The sequence below is a fragment of the Corella eumyota genome, chromosome 4 (assembly GCF_963082875.1).
Source record: "Corella eumyota chromosome 4, kaCorEumy4.1, whole genome shotgun sequence".
In the NCBI taxonomy this organism is placed as follows: domain Eukaryota; kingdom Metazoa; phylum Chordata; class Ascidiacea; order Phlebobranchia; family Corellidae; genus Corella; species Corella eumyota.
This window is the reverse complement of record NC_137493.1, coordinates 14,665,185-14,683,300: the sequence shown is the minus strand read 5'-3', so window position 1 is coordinate 14,683,300 and position 18,116 is coordinate 14,665,185. Positions and strand designations below refer to the sequence as shown.

General features: G+C 23.2%; 1 protein-coding gene across 1 annotated transcript; it reads right to left on the bottom strand.

Moving 5' to 3' along the window:
* Positions 1 to 13,801: 13,801 nt before the first annotated feature.
* Positions 13,802 to 17,256, bottom strand: LOC145750426 (armadillo repeat-containing protein 1-like). Its single transcript, XM_082566464.1, has 7 exons — positions 17,032 to 17,256; positions 16,070 to 16,191; positions 15,780 to 15,874; positions 15,571 to 15,695; positions 15,337 to 15,453; positions 14,857 to 14,962; positions 13,802 to 14,479 (listed from the first exon to the last, which is right to left on the bottom strand). Exons 1-7 carry the CDS (start codon positions 17,173 to 17,175, stop codon positions 14,310 to 14,312), a joined length of 879 nt encoding a protein of 292 aa, XP_082422590.1. The 5' UTR covers positions 17,176 to 17,256; the 3' UTR covers positions 13,802 to 14,309.
* Positions 17,257 to 18,116: the final 860 nt, after the last annotated feature.

The following is an 18,116-nucleotide window of genomic DNA, read 5'->3' as shown; positions in this document are numbered from 1 at the left end:
ATTTCTGCGTTTATTAAGTTTAAATAAATTTAATTTGTTGATTACTTTTAGGTTTTAGGCTCGTTTGCTTTAACTTTTAAAATGTGTTTGGCTTAAACAATCATAGCAAAATTTTATTTTTAAAGTACTTTAACTTGAGATTATATTTATGTTAAAACACTCAAAAGAACACCTAAGATAAAAAAAAATTCAAAAAATATTGAACAGAACAAAAATTACATCATTTTTATATTACGTATACAGTTTATATTCATATATCGCGTGTAATTTAAGTTTTCAAATTACGTTATGTAATATTTTATTAAATATATTTTTTTGTTTTATAGGCAGTATTGATCATTACAACACATAACAACAACGGTTGTTCAACTTTATAAAATCATTTATGTTTAATAAAATTGATCATAATATTTTTTTATTATCGAAAGTCTCTTGCAAACATATGTATATAAATAAGTAACGCTTATATATCGAGTCCGGTAGCTCAACGCGTGATGCCATACGTTGTAAGTAGCAAAGTCTAGGGTTCGAAACCCAGCTCTCCCATAGAAAATATTTATTTTTTTTACGCATAGCTATAGTCACGACCTGTAATATAAAAAAAAATTATGTTATGAATATGCAAAGAAAAAAGTGCTCAAATTTTTGTTCTTTTGACTTTTTGAAAAACTTTCTTTATCTTGAATCTTAGTAACGTCATTACAATTCTAATTAACTATAAAATTTTAAGTTTTGCGACAAAAAAATTTTTTTGGTCGAGCCAATGATCATACAACCCGTGTATAATCATTGGTCGAGCTAAGTATACAGTTTTGATAGGTCAAAAGGTCACACGAACGATTATATGTACGTGAAATAAAAAAATGCTCTGATTTTTGTTTTTTAATTGTTTTCGAAACTTTCTTGGGTTTAATTAGGTCACGTGATATTTTTGGCCAATAACATTGCATACAAATTAAACAAAAAAAACTTCTCAATCGAAAAATAATTGTTCTGTTAGAACCGTAGGTCTTATTATAATGTTTACATAATATTTTTCGAAAATATTAATATTCATAAAAGTTATGAAACTTTTATTAAAAATTGACAAAATTTCAAAACTTAAAATTTTCTATTTAATTAGACGCGCATTGGCTTAACTAACATTCAAGATTAAACATTTCGCGAATATTTTCAGTAAAACAAAAGTTTGAGGTAATTTTTATTTGGGGTTTAATTAGGTCACGTGATATCTTTGGCCAATGATATTGCATACAAATTTTTTGAAAAAAAATTAAAAATTAACATTCAAGATAAAACATTTCGCGAAAATTTTCAGTAAAACAAAAGTTTGAGGTAATTTTTATTTTGGGTTTAATTAGGTCACGTGATATTTTTGGCCAATGATATTGCATACAAATTTTTTGAAAAAAATTTAAAAATTTTAAATCGAAAAATAATTGTTGTGTTAGAATCGCACACGTCCAATTACCGTGTTTACAAAATATTTTTCGAAAATATTAATATTCATAAAAATTATGAAACTTTTGTTAAAAATTTATAAAATCTCAAAACCTAAAATTTTGTATTTTATTAGACTCGCATTCGCCTAACTAACATTCAAGATAAAACATTTCGTGAAAATTTTAAGTAAACAAAAGTACGAGGTAATTTTTATTTTGGTTTTCATTAGGTCACGTGATATTTTTGGCCAATGATATTGCATACAAATTTTAGAAAAAAAATAAAAAATTTTAAATCAAAAAATATTTGTTGTGTTAGAACCGCACAGGTCCAATTACCGTGTTTACAAAATATTTTTCGAAAATACTAATATTCATAAAAGTTAAAAAACTTTTATTAAAAATTTATGAAATCTCAAAGCCTAAAATTTTGTATTTTATTACATGCGCATTGGCCTAACTAACATTCAAGATAAAACATTTCGCGAAAATTTTCAGTAAAACAAAAGTTTGAGGTAATTTTTATTTTGGGTTTCATTAGGTCACGTGATATTTTTGGCCAATGATATTGCATACAAATTTTTTGAAAAAAAATGAAAAATTTTAAATCGAAAAATAATTGTTGTGTTAGAACCGCACAGGTCCAATTACCGTGTTTACAAAATATTTTTCGAAAATATTAATATTCATAAAAATTATGAAACTTTTGTTAAAAATTTATAAAATCTCAAAACCTAAAATTTTGTATTTTATTAGACTCGCATTCGCCTAACTAACATTTAAGATAAAACATTTCGCGAAAATTTTCAGTAAAACAAAAGTTTGAAGTAATTTTTATTTTGGGTTTAATTAGGTCACGTGATATTTTTGGCCAATGATATTGCATACAATTTTTTTTTTTAAAAATAAAAAATTTTAAATCGAAAAATAATTGTTGTGTTAGAATCGCACAGGTCCAATTACCGTGTTTACAAAATATTTTTCGAAAATATTAATATTCATAAAAGTTATGAAACTTTTATTAAAAATTTATGAAATCTCAAAATCTGAAATTTTATATTTATTTAGGCGCGCATTGGCCTAATTAACATTCAAGATAAAACATTTTGCAAAAATTTTGAGTAGAACAAAAGTTTGAGATAATTTTTATTTTGGGTTTAATTAGGTCACGTGATATTTTTGGCCAATGATATTGCATACAAATTTAAAAAAAAAAATAAAAAATTTTAAATTGAAAAATAATTGTTGTGTTAGAACCGCACAGGTCTAATTTCCGTGTTTACATAATATTTTTCAAAAATATTAATATTCATAAAAGTTATGAAAATTTTATTAAAAATTTATGAAATCTCAAAACCTAAAATTTTGTATTTTATTACATGCGCATTGGCCTAACTAACATTCAAGATAAAACATTTCGCGAAAATTTTCAGTAAAACAAAAGTTTGAGGTAATTTTTATTTTGGGTTTCATTAGGTCACGTGATATTTTTGGCCAATGATATTGCATACAAATTTTTTGAAAAAAAATGAAAAATTTTAAATCGAAAAATAATTGTTGTGTTAGAACCGCACAGGTCCAATTACCGTGTTTACAAAATATTTTTCGAAAATATTAATATTCATAAAAGTTATGATACTTTTATTAAAAATTTATGAAATCTCAAAACCTAAAATTTTGTATTTTATTAGACTCGCATTCGCCTAACTAACATTCAAGATAAAACATTTCGTGAAAATTTTAAGTAAAACAAAAGTACGAGGTAATTTTTATTTTGGGTTTAATTAGGTCACGTGATATTTTTGGCCAATGATATTGCATACAAATTTTTTGAAAAAAAATTAAAAATTTTAAATCGAAAAATAATTGTTGTGTTAGAACCGCACAGGTCCAATTACCGTGTTTACAAAATATTTTTCGAAAATATTAATATTCATAAAAATTATGAAACTTTTGTTAAAAATTTATAAAATCTCAAAACCTAAAATTTTGTATTTTATTAGACTCGCATTCGCCTAACTAACATTTAAGATAAAACATTTCGCGAAAATTTTCAGTAAAACAAAAGTTTGAGGTAATTTTTATTTTGGGTTTAATTAGGTCACGTGATATTTTTGGCCAATGATATTGCATACAATTTTTTTTTTTAAAAATAAAAAATTTTAAATCGAAAAATAATTGTTGTGTTAGAATCGCACAGGTCCAATTACCGTGTTTACAAAATATTTTTCGAAAATATTAATATTCATAAAAGTTATGAAACTTTTATTAAAAATTTATGAAATCTCAAAATCTGAAATTTTATATTTATTTAGGCGCGCATTGGCCTAATTAACATTCAAGATAAAACATTTTGCAAAAATTTTGAGTAGAACAAAAGTTTGAGATAATTTTTATTTTGGGTTTAATTAGGTCACGTGATATTTTTGGCCAATGATATTGCATACAAATTTAAAAAAAAAAATAAAAAATTTTAAATTGAAAAATAATTGTTGTGTTAGAACCGCACAGGTCTAATTTCCGTGTTTACATAATATTTTTCAAAAATATTAATATTCATAAAAGTTATGAAAATTTTATTAAAAATTTATGAAATCTCAAAGCCTAAAATTTTGTATTTTATTACATGCGCATTGGCCTAACTAACATTCAAGATAAAACATTTCGCGAAAATTTTCAGTAAAACAAAAGTTTGAGGTAATTTTTATTTTGGGTTTCATTAGGTCACGTGATATTTTTGGCCAATGATATTGCATACAAATTTTTTGAAAAAAAATGAAAAATTTTAAATCGAAAAATAATTGTTGTGTTAGAACCGCACAGGTCCAATTACCGTGTTTACAAAATATTTTTCGAAAATATTAATATTCATAAAAGTTATGATACTTTTATTAAAAATTTATGAAATCTCAAAACCTAAAATTTTGTATTTTATTAGACTCGCATTCGCCTAACTAACATTCAAGATAAAACATTTCGTGAAAATTTTAAGTAAAACAAAAGTACGAGGTAATTTTTATTTTGGGTTTAATTAGGTCACGTGATATTTTTGGCCAATGATATTGCATACAAATTTTTTGAAAAAAAATTAAAAATTTTAAATCGAAAAATAATTGTTGTGTTAGAACCGCACAGGTCCAATTACCGTGTTTACAAAATATTTTTCGAAAATATTAATATTCATAAAAGTTATGATACTTTTATTAAAAATTTATGAAATCTCAAAACCTAAAATTTTATATTTTATTAGACGCGCATTGGCCTAACTAACATTCAAGATAAAACATTTCGCGAAAATTTTCAGTAAAACAAAAGTTTGAGGTAATTTTTATTTTGGTTTTCATTAGGTCACGTGATATTTTTGGCCAATGATATTGCATACAAATTTTTTAAAAAAAAATAAAAATTTTAAATCGAAAAATAATTGTTGTGTTAGAACCGCATAGGTCCAATTACCGTGTTTACATAATATTTTTCGAAAATATTAATATTCATAAAAGTTATGAAACTTTTATTAAAAATTTATGAAATCTCAAAACCTAAAATTTTGTATTTTATTAGACGCGCATTGGCCTAACTAACATTCAAGATAAAACATTTCGCGAAAATTTTCAGTAAAACAAAAGTTTGAGGTAATTTTTATTTTGGGTTTAATTAGGTCACGTGATATTTTTGGCCAATGATATTGCATACAATTTTTTTTTTTAAAAATAAAAAATTTTAAATCGAAAAATAATTGTTGTGTTAGAATCGCACAGGTCCAGTTACCGTGTTTACAAAATATTTTTCGAAAATATTAATATTCATAAAAGTTATGAAACTTTTATTAAAAATTTATGAAATCTCAAAATCTGAAATTTTATATTTATTTAGGCGCGCATTGGCCTAATTAACATTCAAGATAAAACATTTTGCAAAAATTTTGAGTAGAACAAAAGTTTGAGATAATTTTTATTTTGGGTTTAATTAGGTCACGTGATATTTTTGGCCAATGATATTGCATACAAATTTAAAAAAAAAAATAAAAAATTTTAAATTGAAAAATAATTGTTGTGTTAGAACCGCACAGGTCTAATTTCCGTGTTTACATAATATTTTTCAAAAATATTAATATTCATAAAAGTTATGAAAATTTTATTAAAAATTTATAAAATCTCAAAACCTAAAATTTTGTATTTTATTAGTCGCGCATTGGCCTAACTAACATTCAAGATAAAACATTTCGCAAAAATTTTCAGTAAAACAAAAGTTTGAGGTAATTTTTATTTTGGGTTTAATTAGGTCACGTGATATTTTTGGCCAATGATATTGCATACAAATTTTTTGAAAAAAAATTAAAAATTTTAAATCGAAAAATAATTGTTGTGTTAGAACCGCACAGGTCCAATTACCGTGTTTACAAAATATTTTTCGAAAATATTAATATTCATAAAAGTTATGAAACTTTTATTAAAAATTTATGAAATCTCAAAATCTGAAATTTTATATTTATTTAGGCGCGCATTGGCCTAATTAACATTCAAGATAAAACATTTTGCAAAAATTTTGAGTAGAACAAAAGTTTGAGATAATTTTTATTTTGGGTTTAATTAGGTCACGTGATATTTTTGGCCAATGATATTGCATACAAATTTAAAAAAAAAAAATAAAAAATTTTAAATTGAAAAATAATTGTTGTGTTAGAACCGCACAGGTCTAATTTCCGTGTTTACATAATATTTTTCAAAAATATTAATATTCATAAAAGTTATGAAAATTTTATTAAAGATTTATAAAATCTCAAAACCTAAAATTTTGTATTTTATTAGTCGCGCATTCGCCTAACTAACATTTAAGATAAAACATTTCGCGAAAATTTTCAGTAAAACAAAAGTTTGAGGTAATTTTTATTTTGGTTTTCATTAGGTCACGTGATATTTTTGGCCAATGATATTGCATACAAATTTTTTTTTTTTAAATAAAAAATTTTAAATCAAAAAATAATTGTTGTGTTAGAACCGCACAGGTCCAATTACCGTGTTTACAAAATATTTTTCGAAAATACTAATATTCATAAAAGTTAAAAAACTTTTATTAAAAATTTATGAAATCTCAAAGCCTAAAATTTTGTATTTTATTACATGCGCATTGGCCTAACTAACATTCAAGATAAAACATTTCGCGAAAATTTTCAGTAAAACAAAAGTTTGAGGTAATTTTTATTTTGGGTTTCATTAGGTCACGTGATATTTTTGGCCAATGATATTGCATACAAATTTTTTGAAAAAAAATGAAAAATTTTAAATCGAAAAATAATTGTTGTGTTAGAACCGCACAGGTCCAATTACCGTGTTTACAAAATATTTTTCGAAAATATTAATATTCATAAAAGTTATGATACTTTTATTAAAAATTTATGAAATCTCAAAACCTAAAATTTTGTATTTTATTAGACTCGCATTCGCCTAACTAACATTCAAGATAAAACATTTCGTGAAAATTTTAAGTAAAACAAAAGTACGAGGTAATTTTTATTTTGGGTTTAATTAGGTCACGTGATATTTTTGGCCAATGATATTGCATACAAATTTTTTGAAAAAAAATTAAAAATTTTAAATCGAAAAATAATTGTTGTGTTAGAACCGCACAGGTCCAATTACCGTGTTTACAAAATATTTTTCGAAAATATTAATATTCATAAAAGTTATGATACTTTTATTAAAAATTTATGAAATCTCAAAACCTAAAATTTTATATTTTATTAGACGCGCATTGGCCTAACTAACATTCAAGATAAAACATTTCGCGAAAATTTTCAGTAAAACAAAAGTTTGAGGTAATTTTTATTTTGGTTTTCATTAGGTCACGTGATATTTTTGGCCAATGATATTGCATACAAATTTTTTAAAAAAAAATAAAAATTTTAAATCGAAAAATAATTGTTGTGTTAGAACCGCATAGGTCCAATTACCGTGTTTACATAATATTTTTCGAAAATATTAATATTCATAAAAGTTATGAAACTTTTATTAAAAATTTATGAAATCTCAAAACCTAAAATTTTGTATTTTATTAGACGCGCATTGGCCTAACTAACATTCAAGATAAAACATTTCGCGAAAATTTTCAGTAAAACAAAAGTTTGAGGTAATTTTTATTTTGGGTTTAATTAGGTCACGTGATATTTTTGGCCAATGATATTGCATACAATTTTTTTTTTTAAAAATAAAAAATTTTAAATCGAAAAATAATTGTTGTGTTAGAATCGCACAGGTCCAATTACCGTGTTTACAAAATATTTTTCGAAAATATTAATATTCATAAAAGTTATGAAACTTTTATTAAAAATTTATGAAATCTCAAAATCTGAAATTTTATATTTATTTAGGCGCGCATTGGCCTAATTAACATTCAAGATAAAACATTTTGCAAAAATTTTGAGTAGAACAAAAGTTTGAGATAATTTTTATTTTGGGTTTAATTAGGTCACGTGATATTTTTGGCCAATGATATTGCATACAAATTTAAAAAAAAAAATAAAAAATTTTAAATTGAAAAATAATTGTTGTGTTAGAATCGCACACGTCCAATTACCGTGTTTACAAAATATTTTTCGAAAATATTAATATTCATAAAAATTATGAAACTTTTGTTAAAAATTTATAAAATCTCAAAACCTAAAATTTTGTATTTTATTAGACGCGCATTGGCCTAACTAACATTCAAGATAAAACATTTCGCGAAAATTTTCAGTAAAACAAAAGTTTGAGATAATTTTTATTTTGGGTTTAATTAGGTCACGTGATATTTTTGGCCAATGATATTGCATACAAATTTTTTTTTAAAAAATAAAAAATTTTAAATCGAAAAATAATTGTTGTGTTAGAATCGCACAGGTCCAATTACCGTGTTTACAAAATATTTTTCGAAAATATTATTATTCATAAAAGTTATGAAACTTTTATTAAAAATTTATGAAATCTCAAAATCTAAAATTTTATATTTAATTAGCCGCGCATTGGCCTAATTAACATTCAAGATAAAACATTTTGCAAAAATTTTGAGTAGAACAAAAGTTTGAGATAATTTTTATTTTGGGTTTAATTAGGTCACGTGATATTTTTGGCCAATGATATTGCATACAAATTTAAAAAAAAAAATAAAAAATTTTAAATTGAAAAATAGTTGTTGTGTTAGAACCGCACAGGTCTAATTTCCGTGTTTACAAAATATTTTTCAAAAATAATAATATTCATAAAAGTTATGACACTTTTATTAAAAATTTATAAAATCTCAAAACCTAAAATTTTGTATTTTATTAGTCGCGCATTGGCCTAACTAACATTCAAGATAAAACATTTCGCAAAAATTTTCAGTAAAACAAAAGTTTGAGGTAATTTTTATTTTGGGTTTAATTAGGTCACGTGATATTTTTGGCCAATGATATTGCATACAAATTTTTTAAAAAAAAATAAAAAATTTTAAATTGAAAAATAATTGTTGTGTTAGAACCGCACAGGTCCAATTACCGTGTTTACAAAATATTTTTCGAAAATATTAATAATCATAAAAGTTATGAAACTTTTATTAAAAATTTATAAAATCTCAAAACCTAAAATTTTGTATTTTATTAGTCGCGCATTGGCCTAACTAACATTCAAGATAAAACATTTCGCGAAAATTTTCAATAAAACAAAAGTTTGAGGTAATTTTTATTTTGGGTTTAATTAGGTCAAAAGGTCGCGCGAACAATTCAGTGTACGCGAATTAAAAAAATGTTTTTTTGTTCTTTTAATTATTTTCGAAAATTTCTTTATCTTGAGCATTAGTTATACCAAAACAGTTCTAAAAAAATTTAAAAATCAATGTCATAAATTTGTCATAACTCTCGGAAATATTAATGTTTGCTAAAAAATTTTTGCAAGCACGGCTGTTAGAACAGTGCGGTTTTATTGGTATAGTTATCTTTTGATTTAAAAAAAAAATATTTTTTTAAAACTTTTTTACTAGTGTGCTAGTTCACGTGATCATATGACCCTTTCATTGATGCAAAATTTTATACATAGCTTAAGTAAGCACTTGTAATAATAAAAAAAACTAGATTTATTTGATAAATAAAATATGGTTCAAAAATATTTGATTATTTTTAACATAAATTTTTATAAATAAAAAAAGATATGCATAAACATTAACTAAGAATATTACAAACCTTTGATTTTTAATAAACAAACAAGCATTTATATATATAATACAAACAAAAACTAATATTTAACCCAGTTTTAAGTTGGTGATATTAGGATATAAATTATAGTAAATTTTAAATTCTTAAAATTGATTTTTATTAAATAAACAAGCCTTTAAATATGATAAATAAACGAAAATTATTTTTCTAATATGTTTTTTAATTACTTATATTATAAAATACATCATACCAAATTTTTAATGCTTAATGTCGAACTTATTTTTAATGAACAAACCAGCATTTAAATATAAAAAACAAACAAGAATTATTTTTTAATTCATTTTCGAATTATAAATATTATAAAATAAAACCGACCAAAATTTAAAAACCTAATAACAATCTTTAAATTTAAATAAACAAACACCTATTAATTAGTAATTAGTGACAAAAATTAAATTCGTTTTTGAGTTACTAATATCATGATATACAATTGACAAAAATTTAAAAAATTAATAACAACCTTTAAATTTTAATAAACAAACACCTATTATTAAGTAATTAGTGATAAAAATTAAAATTTTAATTTATTTTTGAGTTAGTAATATCATAATATACAATTGACCAAGATTTAAAAAATTAATAACAACCTTTAAATTTTAATAAACAAACACCTATTAATTAGTAATTAGTGATAATTAAATGTCGTAAATAGGAGGTTTGCGATTCGTTGGGATAATAACAAACATACTAAAAATTTAGAACTTTTAGTTTTAAAGAACAGAAGTTATCGTCTTTCAAAATTCTGACTAGAAAGAATAAAAACAATAACTAAGTTTATTTGATAAATAAAATATGGTTCGAAATTATTTGATTATTTTTAACATAAATTTTTAAAATTAAAAAAGGTTTACATAAAAATTATCTAAAAATATTACATATATTTGATTTTTAGTAAACAAACAAGCATTTAAATATTATATACATACAAAAATTAATATTTTAACCAAGTTTTAAGTTGTTAATATCAGGATACACATTAAACTAAGTTTTAAATTCCTAAAATTGATTTTTGAATTTTAATAAATAAACAAGCATTTACCTATGATAAATAAACAAAAAATATTTTTTAAATATGTTTTTTAACTCCTTATATTATAAAATACATTATATCAAATTTTAAATACTTAATGTCGAACTTTAATTTTAAATAAATAAACAATAATTTAAATATAATAAACAAACAAAAATTAAATTTTTTATCTATTTTTGAGTTACTGCTATCATGATATACAATAGACCAAGATTTAAAAAAGCAATAACAATCTTTAAATTTTAATAAATAAACATCTGTTAATAAGTAATTAGTGATAAAAATTAAAATTTTAATTCATTTTTGAGTTACTAATATCATGATATACAAATGGCCAAGATTTAAAAAATAAATAACAATCTTTAAATTTTAATAAATAAACACCTATTAATTAGTAATTAGTGATCAAAATTAAAATTTTAATTCATTTTTAAGTTACCAATATCATGATATACAAATTGGCCAAGATTTAAAAAATGAATAACAATCTTTAAATTTTAATAAATAAACACCTATTAATTAGTAATTAGTGATAAAAATCAAAATTTTATTTGATTTTTGAGTTACCGATATCATGATATACAAATGGCCAAGATTTAAAAAATAAATAACAAACTTTAAATTTTAATAAATAAACACCTATTAATTAGTAATTAGTGAAAATAAAATGTTGTAAATAGGAGAATGAAAACACAATCTGATAATAAACAACATACTAAAATTTCAAAACTGTAAATGTTTACAAAAAAAAGTTATGTTAACTCAAAATTTACAGCTTATAAGACACTGGAAAAGATTAATAATAATAATAATAATAATGACAATAACAATATGTTTCGAAATCTAAGATTTCGAACCATAATAATAATAAATACACTGACAATAACAATTTTTTGAGTTACTAATATCATGATATACAATTGACAAAGATTTGAAAAATTAATAACAACCTTTAAATTTTAATAAATAAACACTTATTAATTAGTAATTAGTGATAATTAAATGTTGTAAATAGGAGAATGAAAACATAATCTGATAATAAACAACATACTAAAATTTCAGATTTTTAAATTCTAAGGAACTAAAGATATCTTCTTTCAAAATTGGGACTAGAAAGAATAAAAAAAAAAAAATTAATAATAATAATAATAAGTATAATGACAATAACAATATGTTTCGAAATCTAAGATTTCGAACCATAATAATAAATACACTGACAATAACAATATGTTTCGAAATCTAAGATTTCGAACCATAATAAATATAATGACAATAACAATATGTTTCGAAATCTAAGATTTTGAACCATAATAAAGTTATGACAAATTTATTAATATTTTGCAAAATTTCAAAACTCAAATTTAAATATTTTATTAGATGTGCCTTGACCTAACTAACATTCAAAATATAACATTTTACCAAAATATTCTAAAAAACAAAAGTTAGAGGTATATTTCATATTGCCTATAGCGCCCCCCTTGACCTTATTTTGCTACCATGAAAAAAAAATCTCAAAAAAGATGAAAATTTCAATTCAAATTTAAGTAGTACCATTGGAACCCAATTGATCTAAACAACGTATTTTTAAAAAATTAGCAAAAAATATTAATAATTAATAAAGTTATGACAAATTTATTAACATTTTGCAAAATTTCAAAACTCAAATTTAAATATTTTATTAAATGTGCCTTGACTTTTTTGCAATTAAAGCTTATTCTTTTATTGCAATTAAGGCTTATTCTTTAACAATTTTTTTTTTGTAAATACGTACGCAAAATTGCAATGATGTTGAAACAGTTGCAGTGGCGAACTTGTTAAGGTGTTTGCAAATCCAAGATCGGGTCCTAATGTTGACATTCGCTTACAAATAAAAATTTTCAATATTGTTAAAGTGTTACGTTACAACTAATAAACTTTTGAAAATGTATGAGCTACAAAATCTAAGCTGAAATGCATATAACGAATATAAAAAAAATTTTATGATATTAGAATTAAAACGTGATAACGATTGTTATTCTGAAAAAATGTTAATTTTGATTTTTGGTCAGATTTCGACTATATCCTTGTAAAAAATGCTAAAAACCGCTAATTTGAAAAAAAATATTTTGACCAAATTCCAACAAAAACATGATTTATAAGAGGTTTATTTTGGCGCAAATTGTAAACTGACTTATATTAGTTAAAATAATTTTTTTTGCCCCAAAATGCCCTAAGTTATTTTTTTTAATTTTAATATGATTTTTTTTCTGCAAGATGGTGCAAGAGAGTCGCCTTTTTTCATATTTTATTTTTTAATAAAAACGTGATTTTTAAATTGTTAAAAACAAGTTTAAAAAGTTAGGATGGCTTATAGTAGACTGTTAGTGCCTATTTTGCAAAAAAAATGACAAAATATATTTTCTTCATTTTCGACCAAATTTAGCAAAAACACCAAGGCTATATATACCCTAGTAGAAAATGCCGAAAATCGCTGTTTTTGGGGAAAAAAAGTAAGTCAATTTATTTTACATTAATTTCTTACACTAAGGACAACCCAAAATTATTTTACGACAAATTTATTAAAATATGAAAATTTTCATGAAAAACACATTAAAAAAATAACCACATGCTTAAACATGCAATAAAATTGGCATTACGAATAACTGACATATATCCAGTAGCATAAATAACAAATACAGATATCATTTTGTGGAAAAAAATTGTATGAATTTTTTGGTTTTGAAAATTTTAAAATATTTATTTAACCGTTTTCTTTTTATTTAAGAGTAAGAATAACAGCACCTTAAGTAGAGCTAAGAAAACCAGCAAAAATATTTGAACAACAAATTTAAATATTTGAAAACAAAAACATACTTAATTATTACAAAAATATTGTAAATTAAAATATGCTAATGGCATATAAAATTAAGCATTATTTTTAAGGGGCTATGAAAATTAATATTATCAAAACAACAAACTGAAATATTTAACGAATTATAAATTAATATTTTGCAATTTTTTTTAAACTTTATGTAAATAAGTTATACATCTAGAATTAGTGTTAAAATACTTACTATACAACAAAAAACCTATTTCTTAGTATACATAGCATGAATATTGCAATCATAAAATGCCATGGTCAAAGGTTTATGATTAGAAATGCGAATTTTTTTACAATATTTTAAAAATAACCTAATAAAATCCCAAAAGAATTTGAAAATTTGAACATAAGTTTTTTAATGCAATATAAATGCAATTTTCTAATAGTTTAATATTCATATCAAAAGTGAGGCTTTGGATACAGAAAAAAATGTAATGTTTTTGGTTTAGATTTAAAAAAGGTTTTTAGTGTGAAAAATACAAACACGAAATAGGTTATTAAATTATAAAGACCAAATGAATAGGTCTTGGCCAAAATTTAAAAAAAACTTTGCAAAAAATAAAACTCTGGTCTAAACTCTAGTTAACACTTCTGAACAATATTTCTGGGATTTTCTCTTAAAAGCAATTTAAAATTTGTACTGTCACTAGAATTCAGAAAAATAAATTCCAAATTCGGAAATCTATTTTTACCATTTTTTCCAAAAAATCAAAATAAAAATTTATTGATTATCTTTTTTTGGATTATTCTTCCTCGTCACCAATAAAGGTTTTTATTAACTGCATTTAGCATACTTCCAAACCACGAATTTCCGAATGAACCCGATACTCCGGCAGAATCGTTTCTAGCTATTGCTTTATCCTCTTTTTGGGGAGATTCTAAAGTTTCTTCTTCTAGGTAAGAAGGAAGGTCCGAATCACTGGTGTCTAAATAGTAAAAAAACAAACAAGAATAAAAACACCTTTATTTTCAGTAACAGTTTCAGTTTTTTTTTTTTTTTTTTCATATCACCTTCAGATGATAGGTTTTATATTTTTTATTGGGGAAGGGTGTGCTGTTATGACATGTTTTGAGCTATTCATAAACGCCTTCATAAATAAAACTGCCTATTCATAAATAAAACTGCCATTTGTGGTGCATGAGTAAATTATTGCAGGCAAATTTTAGGTAAGAGTTGTGATCATATTACAACACTTAAAATGAAGACCAGAGGGCAGGTTATCACTCAGTTTCAGTTACAAATTTTTTAATTTAATAATTAAAAGTCTATCAAAATGCTATTCAAAAAAAAAATTCTATATACCAGGTAGTTTATTATGTAATGGAACAATAACTTCAGCTCCTTCTTCATTTTTTAATACCTGGCTTGCCTCCATACTTTTAGTAGCATTTATAGCTCCAGCTAATATCTGTGAAATTACAATTTTATTTAATTTTGTCTAAAAAAATACTTTTATTTAGTAAACTAAATATTTATTGACACTAAATTATCTTATTTTTTACTAAATATTATTTTTTTAAATTGTTATGTGTTTATTTAAAATTTGATTTTTTAATTAAATTTGCAGGTAACATTTATAAATAATTGATAAGAAGTAATGCAAGTACATTTGCATCTAATAATTAAAGCTATACCATAAATATATATCGGGGGTAACATTTTATAGCCTAACTAACAAAATACTCCTGGCATAAAAAATAGTCAGATAGGTTAATATCAGCTTATAACTAATAAGTTAGATCAAAATTTTAGAGAAAATAATTTATTGAAAATATAACTAACCTCAGCTGTTAGTTCCGATTTAGCGCGAATTGTACATCTCTGTAAATTCATGTTAAAAGTAAGAGAGATGACACCTTTGACTTTAACCAGTTGGTCTATACATAACTGCCTGTGTTCCTATGAAAAAAAAACAACTTGTGAAATTTTTCAAAAATTTTTTTTTTTTAATTCTGTTTTATTTTTTATATATAACCTAAATTTGTTAATGAATATTTAATGAAGGTTTATATATACCTGGTCACATAGGCCTTCAATTTGTAGGGTTATAATCTTTGCTTTTTTGTTCCCACCCAAAAATTTGTAAGATTCTTTATTTCGTTTTGCGCGTGCCCCGCCTGCCCTAGTTACTACACCACTTTCTAAAAAAACATAAAAAATATAAAATCAAGCGATAAAATAAAAATATATTGTTAAAAACTGAAATAAAAATTTGTTTCACAAACCAGCAGCTGGTGAAGATATAGTTGTAACTCTTCCGGTATTTAATAAATGTTGAATTTTTATTGCTATTGCTTTACAATCTATCGCATAGCCCTCTCTAAAAATATTTAAAAATATATACATTTTTTAACATCAAAAATTAAAAAAAAATTAAAGTTAAGATAGTGAGCCTACTAATAATACTTTAACGCTAAAACATATTTAATTTAAATTTATACATACACACTTCAATTAAATAACTAAAAATTGTAAAATATTATGCTTAAAAAAACTAAAAATAAATTAAAATAACCTGTCTTCGATTTTTTTCATGAGTTCCATGAGACCCAGTGTACTTCTCATAGATCTTCTTCTCAAGTGACTTTCACATGCTTCTTCTGCTAAGCATAGTAAAGCATTTATTGCTTCGGTAACCTTAAAATAAATAATGTGGTTAGAAATTGTAAACATTATCAATAAATTTTTTTAATTATATGGCTTAAAAATCAATAGAATTATTAGTTTATATACTACAGTGTTTTGTTAAATAAAATTGAACTCTACCGGATATTTAAAAAAAACTAAACAATACTGCATTCCAAAAATCAATACAATCATAGAATTTTATTATTCATAATAAAAACTATTTTTATTGCATATTTTATAGATAATACCAATTTTATTTTAAAAAAAATATTTTTTGTATTAAACAAAGTAGTACTGTCTAATGTCAATAATGAACAATTCTTAAGAAAGCTATATTTTATGTTTGTATATTGTAATATTTACATATTAACGCCTACTACACACCTCTATATTAAATCAATTACACAATATATGCTTTTCATAAAAAAAATTGACTTCTGTAAATAAAGTGAGACAACTGCCAAATAATTTTAAAGTAACAAGCTAACTAATTCCATGCAATATTTGTCAAAATCATAAAATTGTTACTCACAAAATAGCATTAAAGTTAATTAATTTTGGTTTTATTTATATATGTAGATTTAATAAAAATGAACATGGCAACTCTCCTTTATCCTAATTTTCATAAAATAATGTTAACAAAAATAAATTTATTCAATTCCAACCATAAAAAAATACAAATATTATTTTAAAACATCTATTAAAATGAGGCAGGAAAAAATTAAACAAATAAATAAATATTTTCACTAATAATTCAAACACATAGAAATAATTTAAAAACACCATTTAAAAGTTAAAACTGCTGCTCATACAAAAACCAAGAAATAATAAACTTTTAAATAACCTTACCACTTCAACTGGATGTTCGTCTGGATCAACAAAAATTAAAATCGAGTTGACATCGTTCCTTAACAAATATTCTCTGTGAGCCGGATTCTGAGCCAATCTTCGTAACTCTTTCACTATCGACAGTGAAGTTGTCGAACTTGACATTGTGGATTTGGTTATTTTAGGTGTTTTACATTCAAACTGCAATTTTATGTCACTTTTTTAAAAACCTAAAAACGTAAAAAATTTTTTAATTATTCACGTTTTTTGTCATGTACAATCTTTGATTTATTTATGAAAGCCATTATTGCGCACAACAGTCCAACATTCTTGATAAAACTATAATTAAATTATCAACATATAATTTTTAATCTCTATGACGTCATTCCATATTTTAAGCGAAGATTAAGCTGTTGGTATGGCGTTAGTTTAACACGCAAACTCTAGCTGGTATACTACTATAACAATTTTATTATCTACAATATTTTGACAGTATATTAAATACTACACTTTTGCATTTTAATACAAGTTCATTGTTACCTCTGCGTGTTGTTTTCGCAAACTTTCAACGTTTAAAATACAAAAACAAACATTACATAAAACTTCGTCCAATAAAACAGAATTACCTTAAACCGAATGTTTCCAACAAAACTTAGACGGTATGATTAAGTTTAACTTAATTTTTTTTATATTTAAAAAGTAAAACATTATTATTACAAAAAGTTACGTATAAATAACACGATAATTAATGTAATATGTAATAAAACTAGTTTAATTTTGTTTTACTGCTATATAAATATTGCAAAAATTGATAAAATTTGATAATGGAAACACGTTTTTAACATATTTTGGTGGCGATTTCGTCAATTCCCTTTATGGTGAAGTGATTGGAAAAAATTTGTTGAGAAAAATTTAACGAAGACGATTTCTTTTAAAAATAAATGCATTTACTTTTTTAACTAGTAATTATATATATTTTTGTTATATTGTTATATTTATTTATTGTATTAAAAATTTGTACATTTGTCCAATATGCCAATGCTAATTTAGTTTTTGTAATTCATCTTAAAAATTTAAACGTTGAATTTTTTTTTAAGTTCATTTAT